Source organism: Rhamphochromis sp. 'chilingali' (assembly GCF_963969265.1).
Source record: "Rhamphochromis sp. 'chilingali' genome assembly, chromosome: 8".
NCBI classification, from domain to species: Eukaryota; Metazoa; Chordata; class Actinopteri; order Cichliformes; family Cichlidae; genus Rhamphochromis; species Rhamphochromis sp. 'chilingali'.
Genome location: NC_137935.1, coordinates 27,830,654 through 27,841,728, shown reverse-complemented (window position 1 = coordinate 27,841,728; position 11,075 = coordinate 27,830,654). Strand labels below are relative to the sequence as shown.

Sequence of the window (11,075 nt, the reverse complement as noted above, 5' to 3'; positions counted from 1 at the left end):
CTTTAACGCAACAGCGCCACTGTGCGGTATTGGTTACTACAAGATTGTAACTAGACCCAACGTTAATCAAGTCATTAAAAATGCACTGCGTCACTATATGAAAAAAAATTAATGAAATACGTCAAGTATTAAAAGATACGTAAAATTCCTTAAACGCAATGCTTGATTATTTGTTTCAGGAAAATGTACGATAGAAAATTAATATTAGATATTTAAAGATATTTTAAGAAGAATTTGTCACAGGAACATATGCAAATACCCTGATGAAATGTGTGGAGAAATATAAGTGAAAAAGAGTCAGAATGGATGTGTATTTTACACACTTTATTACAACTGAATAACATATTATTACATAATACAAAGTAAACCAAATGGTATTTGTATTATTTACAAGAGTATTTTGTGCAATGGACTTCAGAACCTCTGTTGTAATCTAGGGTGAGCTGACCAGTCTAGTTCACTACTGAAGATGTCATCAGTTACTGGAACAATAAGCTGGAACAATAAGTCTGAGCCAGATCTTACAACATTTTTTCTTAGAACATCAAGACTTATAGTGCTCTGCTTTGACTGAAGGACCTGACTTTTAAATACCCAACAAGAACCAGTTATGTCAAGTTCAGCACACTCTGCAATCAGTGGGAAGCCTTAAGTCTTCAAATGAGATTCCTGTCCGTCCTTGCCCCCTTTAAATGTTTTTTGCTGCAGCTTTAGAGATGTTAATTAATTGCTGGCTGACTGAATAAAAGGCTGCTGTTGTTGTTGTTGTGGAGAAAAGTCAAAGGGTCTGCAGTTCTCAGTGTAGCCATAAAGTTTCCGGAGGGCCACGCGAGCTGCTTCTTCCTCAGCTGCTGCAAGTGTCTCTCCTGGACCCTGAGCCAGTAGCTTCTTGTCACTGAATTAACAAAGAGGTGAGCAGACAAAAATGTAAATTCTTCATAGCATTAATTTTAACCCATCGCATCCGTTTTAAATTTAGAACAGTAACAACGCACGAACAACAGAACACATACCTGTATAAGCCAACAAAATACAGTGGCAACACTGTGCTGGCTCCAGCAGACCGGATGAGCCGAGGCTCCGGCAGAGGAATTTTCCTCTTTGTAAGCTCTTCCACCAGTAGTCCCATGGGGTTGACCACAGTCCACATATCAAAGAGGTCCTTTCCTATCAGCTGAGTCACCAGAAAATCCTAGGAAGAAGGTGGAGGTAGGATTACAAGAACAAAATGTCCCACCACTGTACACACAGCAGAGGCAACTGAGCAATGTGGACAAATTATGCTTCCTCTAAGCGAATTATTATGTGCCAATGATTTTGTGCCATAAGCGACCTACCCTGAGAAATAATCCAGTTCGCTCAGCTCCACTGCTTTCCTGCAGAGCTCCGATCACTGCCATGAAAGTAGAACAGAGCACATCATCTGGAACAGGGAATTCTGCACTCATTGTTAGGTCTTCAATGCCCAGATTTCTGGCTACGTAAGTGATGACTGCTGGACTGGTGAGGTGCCCTACAATACTCTCCACCCCGATGGCCGGGAGGCTCGGGAAGCTTGCCCTGCACCAGTCGATCAGGAAGCTTTCAGCGAACGCAGACCCCTTTTTACTCAGCTGCATATTATCTTTTAGAACAAGAGCGGCAGTCTCAGATTCCACACCCAACCCCTTTCTCTTCTCTTGCTCCATCTGCAGGTAACAGGGATTGATGAAGGCTGTTTTCAGGAGCTCAAGAGAGAAATTTTCATGCAGGCGATGGGTGAAAGCTTGAATCTCTGCATGGTAATCCCAGTGAGGCTGCTGGGATCTGAAGAAGAAGAAAAAAGTAAATACCAAACAGAAATAGGAGTGTACAGTGGCTAAAATCATGTCTAAAATCACTAAAAGCGTGTACAGAAAGTCTTAGAAGGCCATGGACAAAGCATACGGTCATTAAAATATGACATTTTTATATATTAAATCAATGATAAAATTAGAAGATTAACCGAGATCACGGGGAGGATCTTGGTTTTCTACCCTTGGGCAAAGAGCTTCGACAGCTAGCTACGCTTCTGGTGTTATTTGGAAAAGCCATGAAACCAGTAACGCCACACGCAGCGCTAAAACATCTGCATTAAACAGTTGCAAAATTGCACTAAAATGCCGTCCATATGCACGCTTCTCAACGGACTATGAAAAAATAAACACATTGAAATATCAAATACACGAATGGCCTTGAGACGCTCTCTAGTGATTTTTGGCGTTACCGTGGCGTCGGAGGTGGAGGTCCTTCCAGCTTCAACTTCTTCGCCATGAGGTACGTGTAAGCTTTCATCCATCGCTTTTTCTCTCTAACCTGTGACAGTGAAATATCCCTGCAGACGCGCTGGCAATGAATTCCTAATGTCAAAGCACCACGATTTAGTAAGTACCCTGACGCCATGTTGGGTCCCTAAACAGCAAGGTGCAACCACTAAAAGTGTCCGACACGGAGCAACAAAGCATATCCGGTAGGCTGGAGCGTAAAGACGGAGCGTTACCATGGAAACAAGCGTAAACGGTAACTAATATTAACGACCGGGGCAGGCTGCTGATTGCTATTTATTCGACTGTACAATTCAGAAACGCCTATAAAACCAATCGTTAAGAAGTATTGTATGTTTCTGATATCAATTTTAACGATATCCACTTCGGAAAATCAAGAAAGGATGGAAGATCAAGTGTTGGTAGCAACTGAAGTCGAAGGTGGGGATGCCCGAGAAAGTTCTGACAGCAGTGGAGCTCAAGAAGACCTTGGGAAAAAAGAGCTGCAAAGTTCACCTCAGGAGAAAAATAAAAAACACTCAGGACCACGGATGACCAAGAAATTCCTGAGAGACCACTGTAAGCAGAACAAACTGTACATAACACCATGCCACAATGATGCGCTGTATCTGCATTTCAAAGGTTTCTCCACCATTGAGAACTTAGAGGAGTACACAGGTCTGAAATGTCTCTGGCTGGAAAGCAATGGGCTCCAACGCATTGAGAATCTGGATGCTCAGACTGATCTGCGCTGCTTGTTCCTTCAGCAAAATCTCATATACAAGCTGGAAAACCTAGAGCCTCTGAAGAAACTCTGCATCCTGAACGTCTCCAACAACTACATACACATCATAGAGAACATCTCCTGCCTTCCTGACCTGAGTACTCTGCAGATTGCCCATAACAAGCTGGAAACTGTTGGTGACATAGAGCATTTGAGTCAGTGTCTGAACATTAGTGTATTAGACCTCTCTCACAACCTGTTACACGACCCTGACATCCTGCCTGTGCTTGAGGCCATGCCAGAACTGCGTGTACTGAATCTAATGGGAAATGAGGTCGTGAAAAAAATCCCAAACTACAGAAAAAATATGATTGTACGCCTCAAGCAGCTCACGTTTCTTGACGATCGCCCTGTGTTTCCTAAAGACAGGGCATGTGCTGAGTCGTGGGCAGTGGGAGGGCTGGAAGGGGAACGCCAGGAGAGGGAGCAGTGGGATACACGAGAGAGGAAGAAAATTCAGGAAAGCTTGGATGGAATGGCAATGATTCGGAAGAAGGCCCAGGAAAGACGCAGACTCAGAGAGTTACAGGATAAAGGTAATCAGCTTTTACTACCCTCGTCTGTATACTGAGAGTAAATGTGGATGAATGTTTACACAGTATAATTGTTTCATTTCAGGGAAAACCGATGCTTCCTCTACTCCAGAAACTACTACTGAGGAAAACGGTACCCAGATTTTAACTTCTTCACAAGGTGACAAGATACAAGCTTTTGTGCAGGACAGCCTGGATGCCCATGAAGAGTTCTTAGAGAAACAGTCAAAACAGGGACTTCTTGAAAATCAACCAGCAAGTAAACATCTTGAGACCAAGGAGGCAGGTCAACTCCTGATGAGAGAGCAGTTAGATGAAGATACCCAGGACCATTCTCCGATAACGCACACCGTAAGAGAAGAGAAAGGAAGGGAAAAGATCCCAGCAGATGAGCAAGGCAGTACTGTAGGGCACATGTTAGAGACAGAAAATAAACAAGAAAAACAGTCCAAGAGAAATGAAGCAGAGAGAGAGCAGAGTAAAAACAAACAGCCTCCCCTTCCTGAAGCCGATGACGATGTACCGGTACATAGTCCTGGACCACGGATTACAGAGCTACAAGATGCAGAGCTGCTGGAAACCATTCACCTTCCTCCAGCAAGTCGCTCATTGCGTATTGATGAGTTGCCTGATTTGGAAGATGTGGACACAGAAGACTTTAATGCAGCGTTCTCTTGTAGGCAGGCCTTTAAACCAAAAATAGAAGTCATATCAGGTGACAGCAACGGGGAAGCACCAGCTGGGATTCAGAGTGACAGCATCTCCACATCCGCTCCAGCTAAGAGCTTTTTGTTCCTAACAAGTGGCTGCGACAAATCACCGGCTGTCTCTGGCAATTCTACATCGCTGGTGTATCCAGAGGATGAGGGTGCGCCTTCCGACCCGTCAAACTCAAAAATAAACCGAACCTCCTCTCCACCACGCTGCCTGATCGAGGAGCTTGAGTAATACCTTGATGTCATTAAATTTGAAATATGAATTAAAATAGTAAACTGCAATTCAATCTGTAGCATATTTGTGATAGCTGTTTTGTCTGTGTGCTTGTCAGCTGTTATACTGTGAAAAGAATAAATTCAGGACTGATTTGGTCAGTATTCTCGGGGGGAATTATACGTTTACTCTTCACATTACAGCAACATTTTATATAATTTTATTTCATTCAGGGTTTTTCCCAGACAACTGTGGTCCTTTGTGGTTTAATACAGTGCAATGGGTAAGACAATGCTAGCTGTTTTGTAACAGATATGTATAATTTTTGGTTACTTCTGACCATTTCAAAAGCAAATGTATCTATTTTGTTTGAGAGAATCCACCCAAATAAATACACTTGTAAATTTTAGGCTTTTTTCCTCGGGAGACATTTAACTCCTCTACAGGAAAAACTATGTTAACGTCTCAATAAAAATACAAGACCAAACATGACTGGTACGGTTTTACTAAACTTTATTAAATTTACCAGCCAAGTCACATATTACTCTTAGTATTCAGCATTACCACCATGGAGCTGTATGTCCCCACACTACAGCTCCTTATTTTATTTTTTTTTTGGGTGAACTATATACTGTGCCTCTGGATGAGGTCCGATTGACATGAACAAATATTTACAACAACTTAGCAATGGGCAGCAGAATTTGAGAATAAAAACAAAACACAAGAAAATGGAATAGAAGGAACAAAATAAGAGTACAAAAATAAAACTGTACATGTTTAAATAAACAAAATCAAAATGTTGAGCCTATGTGCAACAGGCCTTGCACGTGCTAACATCTCCTCACACAGGGGTTAAGTGCAGTGAGCAGCTAACTGATAGGATAAAGGATAATACGTTCTTGTCATGTGGATGGCGGAAACACAGGCCGGCTCTAACGTCGCAACCACACCCAAGTGTTGATGAGCCAGAAAGCAACGGTGACGGAGTACAGGATCATCTCTCGCTTTGTTCGCTCTTTGTTCTCTTCCTCCAAATGTTGGAGTCTCCGGTTCAACTTGATGAGCTGTTGCCGAATCAAAAAAAAATTGTTTTATCAGTCTGGCCTCTTGCACCACACAAGACAGAATTCATTTATTTATCATGAGCTAACCTGCCGTCGAAGTGTTGTTGCATCGACCACAGTCATGTCATCAGCTGTCCCATCCAGAGAGGGTTCATATGTTGACAGTGCAAGCCTTAAAAAAAAAAAATGGCTAGTTTGAGAATCACAAAATAACCAAGTCACAGCAGCACACGGCACATTCAAATACGCAGAACAATTTAACAATGGCAATGTAATTTTTATAGATATCTGTGTCCATATATCTGTGTCCTACCACTCAAGGTAGGAAAGGATGAGGACAAGGAGAGAGGAACAAAACGAAGTGCCAGATGAAGTTACCTGGAATCATGCAGGGGGTGGGAGCTGGAAGCCGACCCCCCTCGCAGTGATGATTTGCTAAGGGGTGGGGAAAGACAGAGTTGGGAAAAGGCGAAAGAGATATAGAGAAACCAACAATGTTGCATCCATGCACACAACTTGGATGTCTTTAATGCACCTAGACTTTCTCTAATTTTCTATTCTTTCTAGTCCTTTTAAAAAGTCTTATTTCCCTAAAGTTGTTTTCAGTGTCTTAAAACAAGTCACAACTATATCACTTTAGTCTTCAAAGGGGACAAAGAATGTGGGTAAGTGTTCTAAAAATACCTTTTTAAGCATACAGAAAATATGAATTTGTGAGCAATATTTAGAAGATCCATTTTCACCTTATTCTTTCCTTAAAAAGCTAAACAATTAAAAGGTCAAACACTTGCAAAACTCCTTGGAAAGTTCAGTAATGAATCCACATGCTCTGCACAGCGTTTAACCCTGGAGTAACTGAAGTGTTGAACCTGAAGGTGAAATAAGTTGTCAGCACTACTTCACTTTCTCTTTAATACACCATCTCTGAAGTTTCAAAGGAAGATAAAACAAATTCCTCAGTGTGAATTATTCCCTTTCTTACAAAGCAAACATTTATGGTGTTTGAGAAGTCAAAGTTAGGGTTGGGCGATTGGACGAATATATCGACTATCGACGATAGACAGCCCATTGGCGATCGTTTTTACAAGGGCAATTTATGTATCTATTCGCCCATGAGTAAGTTTGCTAATAATGATGGAGCTAATAGAAGCAGTCAACAAAAGAATAAATAAATAATAGCGCGGTTTTAACAGCACCCTCTTTCATCTGTGAGCAAATGCACCCTCCTCAGAGTGTGCCCAAATGCTTGTTGATGGAGCTGCAGAAGCTGGTGATAGCCTAGCATACTCAGCCGGATGGTGGACACGTACATGCTCATGCAAGTTAGTCGTGTTTGAATACTTTGCTTGCTCGGACAGCCCTAATTTTTTTGGAAATTAGTTCGTCCATGTTTGGACTTCTATGATGTAAACGCGGAAATCAGTCCGTGCATGATCATATTGCTCCACCCATCAAAAAGTCTGCGCGTGCGCGAACATATCGCCCATCATTGATTAGTGGACTGACGATGTAAAAGTTTTTACATATCGCCAAACCCTAGTCAAAGTGCAACTCAAACAACTTGATTCAACCACTGGTGGAAGTGGCAGTTCAGAGCTTCAGTTTTTTATTCTTCAACAAGCAAGGAACTTAGAAACCTTTTCTACATTTTCTGGGATTAATACATGTGTTATTAATACTGTTAAAGGTTAAAACTGGTCACAAGATTCTTGAGACTACACAACCTGTACCACATGACCCTCTCCCAATCCAAAACAAATGGTGCTTATGGGCAGAAATGAAAGTACATTTAATGCCATCTATCATGAAAATAGCTGTTGCAATTTTTACGGCCTTTTTAAACCAATACCCATTCGGGCAATTTTTTTTTCAAAACCTTTAAGCAAAAAAAAAAAAAAAAAAAAAAGACCAGATGATGGGGAGGTCACCTGCGAGGGTTCTCATCCAAGACCTCCAGGACGTGCTGGTAGGCCCGACGTGAAGTGGACTGGATGAAAGATAAGACACCACTAGCGCTGTAGAGGTTGTGTTCTTCAGCCTCGGTGAGAGGGGGGCATGGGTGAGCAATGGCTGGGGGGGAAGGGGTTGCACTGCTCAGTGCCCACCATTAAGAGCAGCAAATTCAGTAGGGAAGGGAAGAAGAGAGAGTACAAGAGAAGGAGGAAGGAAAGGGATAGAAATAAGGAAAGGAAACTGTCCTCCACTGACTGTGCAAAACTAATATCAGAGTGAAAGTGAATAGGCAAAAAGCAGCAGCCAAAGACTGAACCTGCCAACCACACTATGTTCTAACACATCTGGCAAGAAACAGGAATGCAAAAGGAGCTGATTTTATGTTTGATTAAGTGACTATTTTCTAGTTCACCATTCAGGCCAGACAAGGAACCTTGTTAACAGTACCAGTGTGCTGTGTTGCAGAAAGTGATCAGGGCATGAAAAGGTGGTTTTTTTTTTTGTCCGAGAACTGTGTAATATTTTTCTCAAATATTAAGCCTAAAAATTTCTGTCAAAATAATAAAGTTGCCAAGCACTTGTAGTTTACACCAGGCCTTCAAACAAATACATGAAGCTACTAAAGCTTCAAATTTGAATCGCTTTGCATTAAAAGCAGTCTGCTTCACTAGTTCCTGTCAGTGCTTCCCCAGCTATTCCTGTCCTTCTGCGTAGAGGGGATAACAGTGTTCAAATTTGTAATTTATTTAAACTAATCAATTAATCTTTAAAGATTTCACAATTTGGAAATAATCTACCAATAAAAACATGTTGTTAATGTATTAAAAAGTAGCAAAAAGTTTCTGCATCAACACTGACAGCAGCAAAAGCTCCTGACACAGTGGCTTACAATACAAGAATGAAACCAAAAGAAAGATGCTGCATGCTTTACATGCACAAAGACGTAATAGCTGGTACCCAGTTAATGGACCCATACTCACGCTGAATCGTTGCGCATCAGCTGAGTGTTCTGACGGACAGCCGCATTCTCACTGGCTGAACGCTCCCTCCGTAAACGTCCCTGGGGTCGCAACTACAAGGAATAGCATTGACAACTGATTTTCTGGTTATGAGTTACACTAAGGACATTATCTTAAACAATGGGTGAATTGTACATAGTGTTCTCTGTAATAAAAAAAATTACTGATTTATCACTTACCACTTCCTCACTGTCTGGAGCCACCCGCTGATCGTCTTCCATGAAGTCCAGGGGTCGCTCATTGAGGGTGAGGACTCTGGGTGGAGTTTTAAGTGATAGCATTTCCAGTGGTGTTGACTGGATGAGGTCCAAGTCTCTGGGTCTGGAGAACTGGGAGTCATCACTGCCTCCTGACAAATGAAATGTACTGTGAGACTAACCTATCACTTCTAACACTTTAACAGTATGCTGTGCTTTTAATACAAAATTGAATGAATTAAAATCAATTAGTTCACACCTATAGTGGGAAAAAAGCAAATATCCCCTCTGCCATGCTACCTGTATGCATGTCAGCCCCTTCACATAAAAAGCAGTAAGTAACAGCTAAGTTGAGCTTAAAATCTGTGTTGCAGTGGCTTTTGCGCTCATTTTTTCTTTCTTTTGCTTTTGAATGTCAAGCTTTGTTTTCCTTGTGTGAATGCACATCACTGTGCTCTGGTCATAGTTCAACAATGCTGAACTTTGACCACAGCACACCAGTGCTTCCTGAATGGTGTGCATGAACTGTGCTTTACTCAATGCAGGGGGCAAACTGCTCATGTGTAGTGCAACTCAGTGGAAATAATGTGAGCAGTGGTACTGATGTCACATTACGTAAAACATTCATGTTCATGTGGTTCTCTGTGGTGAAGAGAAACACAGAGACACGTGCTGTAGTAGTTCCTCTGTCCCACTTTACACCCCTTTTCATTCTCTTTCTTTATTAAATGTTCATAACTCCTCATGTATGGCTGTGTCAACGGAGACCATTTCTAGAGCTGGGTATGTCTTAAGATATCAAAGATATTGCGGCTAGTGTGATCACATCGCAAGATGGTTTGTAATTGTTACGTTAAAAGTGAAATAGTTGATGGGATCTTGGCAGTGAAACGGCATCTAGGAGCAAAGTCCTGTGGCACTGATAGAAGGAGTTCTATAATCTGCAAAAGACTGTGAGGAACTACCATAATGGTGAGTCACCAGTGATGTGCAGACATAGTGTGACATAAAGGACAGAAAACATACAGTATACTAACCAGCAACCACAATTCTCTCTGGGACTTGCATTATAACACTGTGAGGGACCTCCTGCGATCCCAAATTAGGGTCCTCGTGGGCTGTTGGAGCCACTTTGAGCATCTCTGGGATGCGCATCCTTTGGCTTATTCCCTCGGTGTACTCCAGCTCATAGTGGATACGGTTAATTTCAGCTATATCAGCCGTTGGAGAGGGGAATGTTGCTCCGTTCATTTGGCTGTTCATCAACACAGAATTAATTGTTAGTTAAACAGAAAAAAATCCCTAAAGGAAGAGAACATGCTGATACAATAAGCCTTTGAGCTAAAATAGTTCTACTTCAGCCACACACTGAATAGCTATTGTTATGCAGTGTGTGGCTTCAGCTATTAAACCTAGCCCTAGCACACAAAACCAGAATATCTCCTCTAGGGACACAGTGATACTTGGTGGTGCTAACAGAGTAGTGGAGAGGGGATTAAAGATGGAACAGGCTTGTGATGTTATCATAAGTTATCACATGATGTATTCAGATTTTTTCAGAGTCACGCAAAAGTCGAACATTGACCCCAAAGCAAACAACATTGATTTTAACATTAAAGAACTGCTGGTCTTATTACAGAGTGTTTATTTTAAAGCCCTTAATGCTCACAAGATGACAAGAAATGATTAACTTCAGGTTGCTGTACTAGCATAAGAAATATCTAATACATTACCCATGTAACAACATTCAGAAACTATTATCCACAAACATTTGCGGAAATACTTTGCATTCCAGAAAACAGGTTAGCTTCCGAAAATGAAATTGACAGAAAACACTTTAGCTTAGCGCCATTTCAAGCTAGCACGTTAGCCATATTTCTTACCGTTTAGTCTGTTGCCACGGGCCGCTGTTTCGTCGAAGAACTTATTCAGAAATTTTTTGACGGAACAAACCTGAAGTCGGAAATGTAAAGCTCAGTTTCAAGTATTTTAGGTATTACAGGTGAATTAGCTGTTAAGCATCTCTATGTTGTGAGAGAGGACCTTCCCCTCTTCCTGCTTCTTCCTCTGTCTTGTGTCTGCACGCTAAACAGGAAGTGGCGTAATTCTGGGGAAGTTATGTCATTAGTACCAAGCGCTGAAATTAAAAGCAGAGAAAAAACTGGACATGTGTGCAAACAGTACAGCCTAAAATAATATAATTTGTCTAACTTGTTGGTTTATTGTAGCTTACCATTAAATAGCCTGTATTTAAATATTCTACATGCTTTCAGAAATGACTTTAAGTCACCATAGTAGGTGTTTTATCTATTT

General features: G+C 41.5%; 3 protein-coding genes across 4 annotated transcripts; 1 reads left to right on the top strand and 2 right to left on the bottom strand.

Moving 5' to 3' along the window:
- Positions 1-309: 309 nt before the first annotated feature.
- On the bottom strand, positions 310-2,461 carry mrpl44 (mitochondrial ribosomal protein L44). The gene is made up of 4 exons (XM_080890295.1): positions 2,246-2,461; positions 1,338-1,806; positions 1,014-1,192; positions 310-895 (listed from the first exon to the last, which is right to left on the bottom strand). The coding sequence occupies exons 1-4, from the start codon at positions 2,419-2,421 to the stop codon at positions 724-726; spliced, it is 996 nt and encodes a 331-aa protein (XP_080746421.1). The 5' UTR covers positions 2,422-2,461; the 3' UTR covers positions 310-723.
- A 58-nt stretch (positions 2,462-2,519) lies between these two features.
- dnaaf1 (dynein axonemal assembly factor 1) lies at positions 2,520-4,892 on the top strand. Its single transcript, XM_080890294.1, has 2 exons — positions 2,520-3,602; positions 3,685-4,892. The coding sequence occupies exons 1-2, from the start codon at positions 2,636-2,638 to the stop codon at positions 4,545-4,547; spliced, it is 1,830 nt and encodes a 609-aa protein (XP_080746420.1). The 5' UTR covers positions 2,520-2,635; the 3' UTR covers positions 4,548-4,892.
- Positions 4,893-5,025: 133 nt separating this feature from the next.
- On the bottom strand, positions 5,026-10,845 carry mffa (mitochondrial fission factor a). Of its 2 annotated transcripts, XM_080890296.1 has the most exons (8): positions 10,646-10,845; positions 9,800-10,017; positions 8,745-8,914; positions 8,527-8,618; positions 7,522-7,683; positions 5,972-6,028; positions 5,681-5,765; positions 5,026-5,593 (listed from the first exon to the last, which is right to left on the bottom strand). In XM_080890296.1, the coding sequence occupies exons 2-8, from the start codon at positions 10,011-10,013 to the stop codon at positions 5,462-5,464; spliced, it is 912 nt and encodes a 303-aa protein (XP_080746422.1). In that variant the 5' UTR covers positions 10,014-10,017; positions 10,646-10,845; the 3' UTR covers positions 5,026-5,461. The 2 variants fall into 2 exon arrangements, with proteins under 2 accessions (XP_080746422.1, XP_080746423.1); XM_080890297.1 differs by lacking the exon at positions 7,522-7,683.
- Positions 10,846-11,075: the final 230 nt, after the last annotated feature.

Excerpts from the sequence above, each read along its gene's own strand:
- mrpl44 (XM_080890295.1), bottom strand. The coding sequence starts at position 2,421 with ATGGCGTCAGGGTACTTACTAAATCGTGGTGCTTTGACATTAGGAATT. Across the intron at positions 1,193-1,337 it reads GAACTGGATTATTTCTCAGG|GATTTTCTGGTGACTCAGCT; the intron begins GTAGGTCGCTTA and ends CCTTCTTCCTAG. Across the intron at positions 896-1,013 it reads TATTTTGTTGGCTTATACAG|TGACAAGAAGCTACTGGCTC; the intron begins GTATGTGTTCTG and ends TTGTTAATTCAG.
- mffa (XM_080890296.1), bottom strand. The coding sequence starts at position 10,013 with ATGAACGGAGCAACATTCCCCTCTCCAACGGCTGATATAGCTGAAATT. Across the intron at positions 6,029-7,521 it reads TTGGATGAGAACCCTCGCAG|CAAATCATCACTGCGAGGGG; the intron begins GTGACCTCCCCA and ends CCCACCCCTTAG. Across the intron at positions 5,766-5,971 it reads CACCCCCTGCATGATTCCAG|GCTTGCACTGTCAACATATG; the intron begins GTAACTTCATCT and ends TTTTTTTTTAAG.
- dnaaf1 (XM_080890294.1), top strand. The coding sequence starts at position 2,636 with ATGTTTCTGATATCAATTTTAACGATATCCACTTCGGAAAATCAAGAA. Across the intron at positions 3,603-3,684 it reads CAGAGAGTTACAGGATAAAG|GGAAAACCGATGCTTCCTCT; the intron begins GTAATCAGCTTT and ends GTTTCATTTCAG.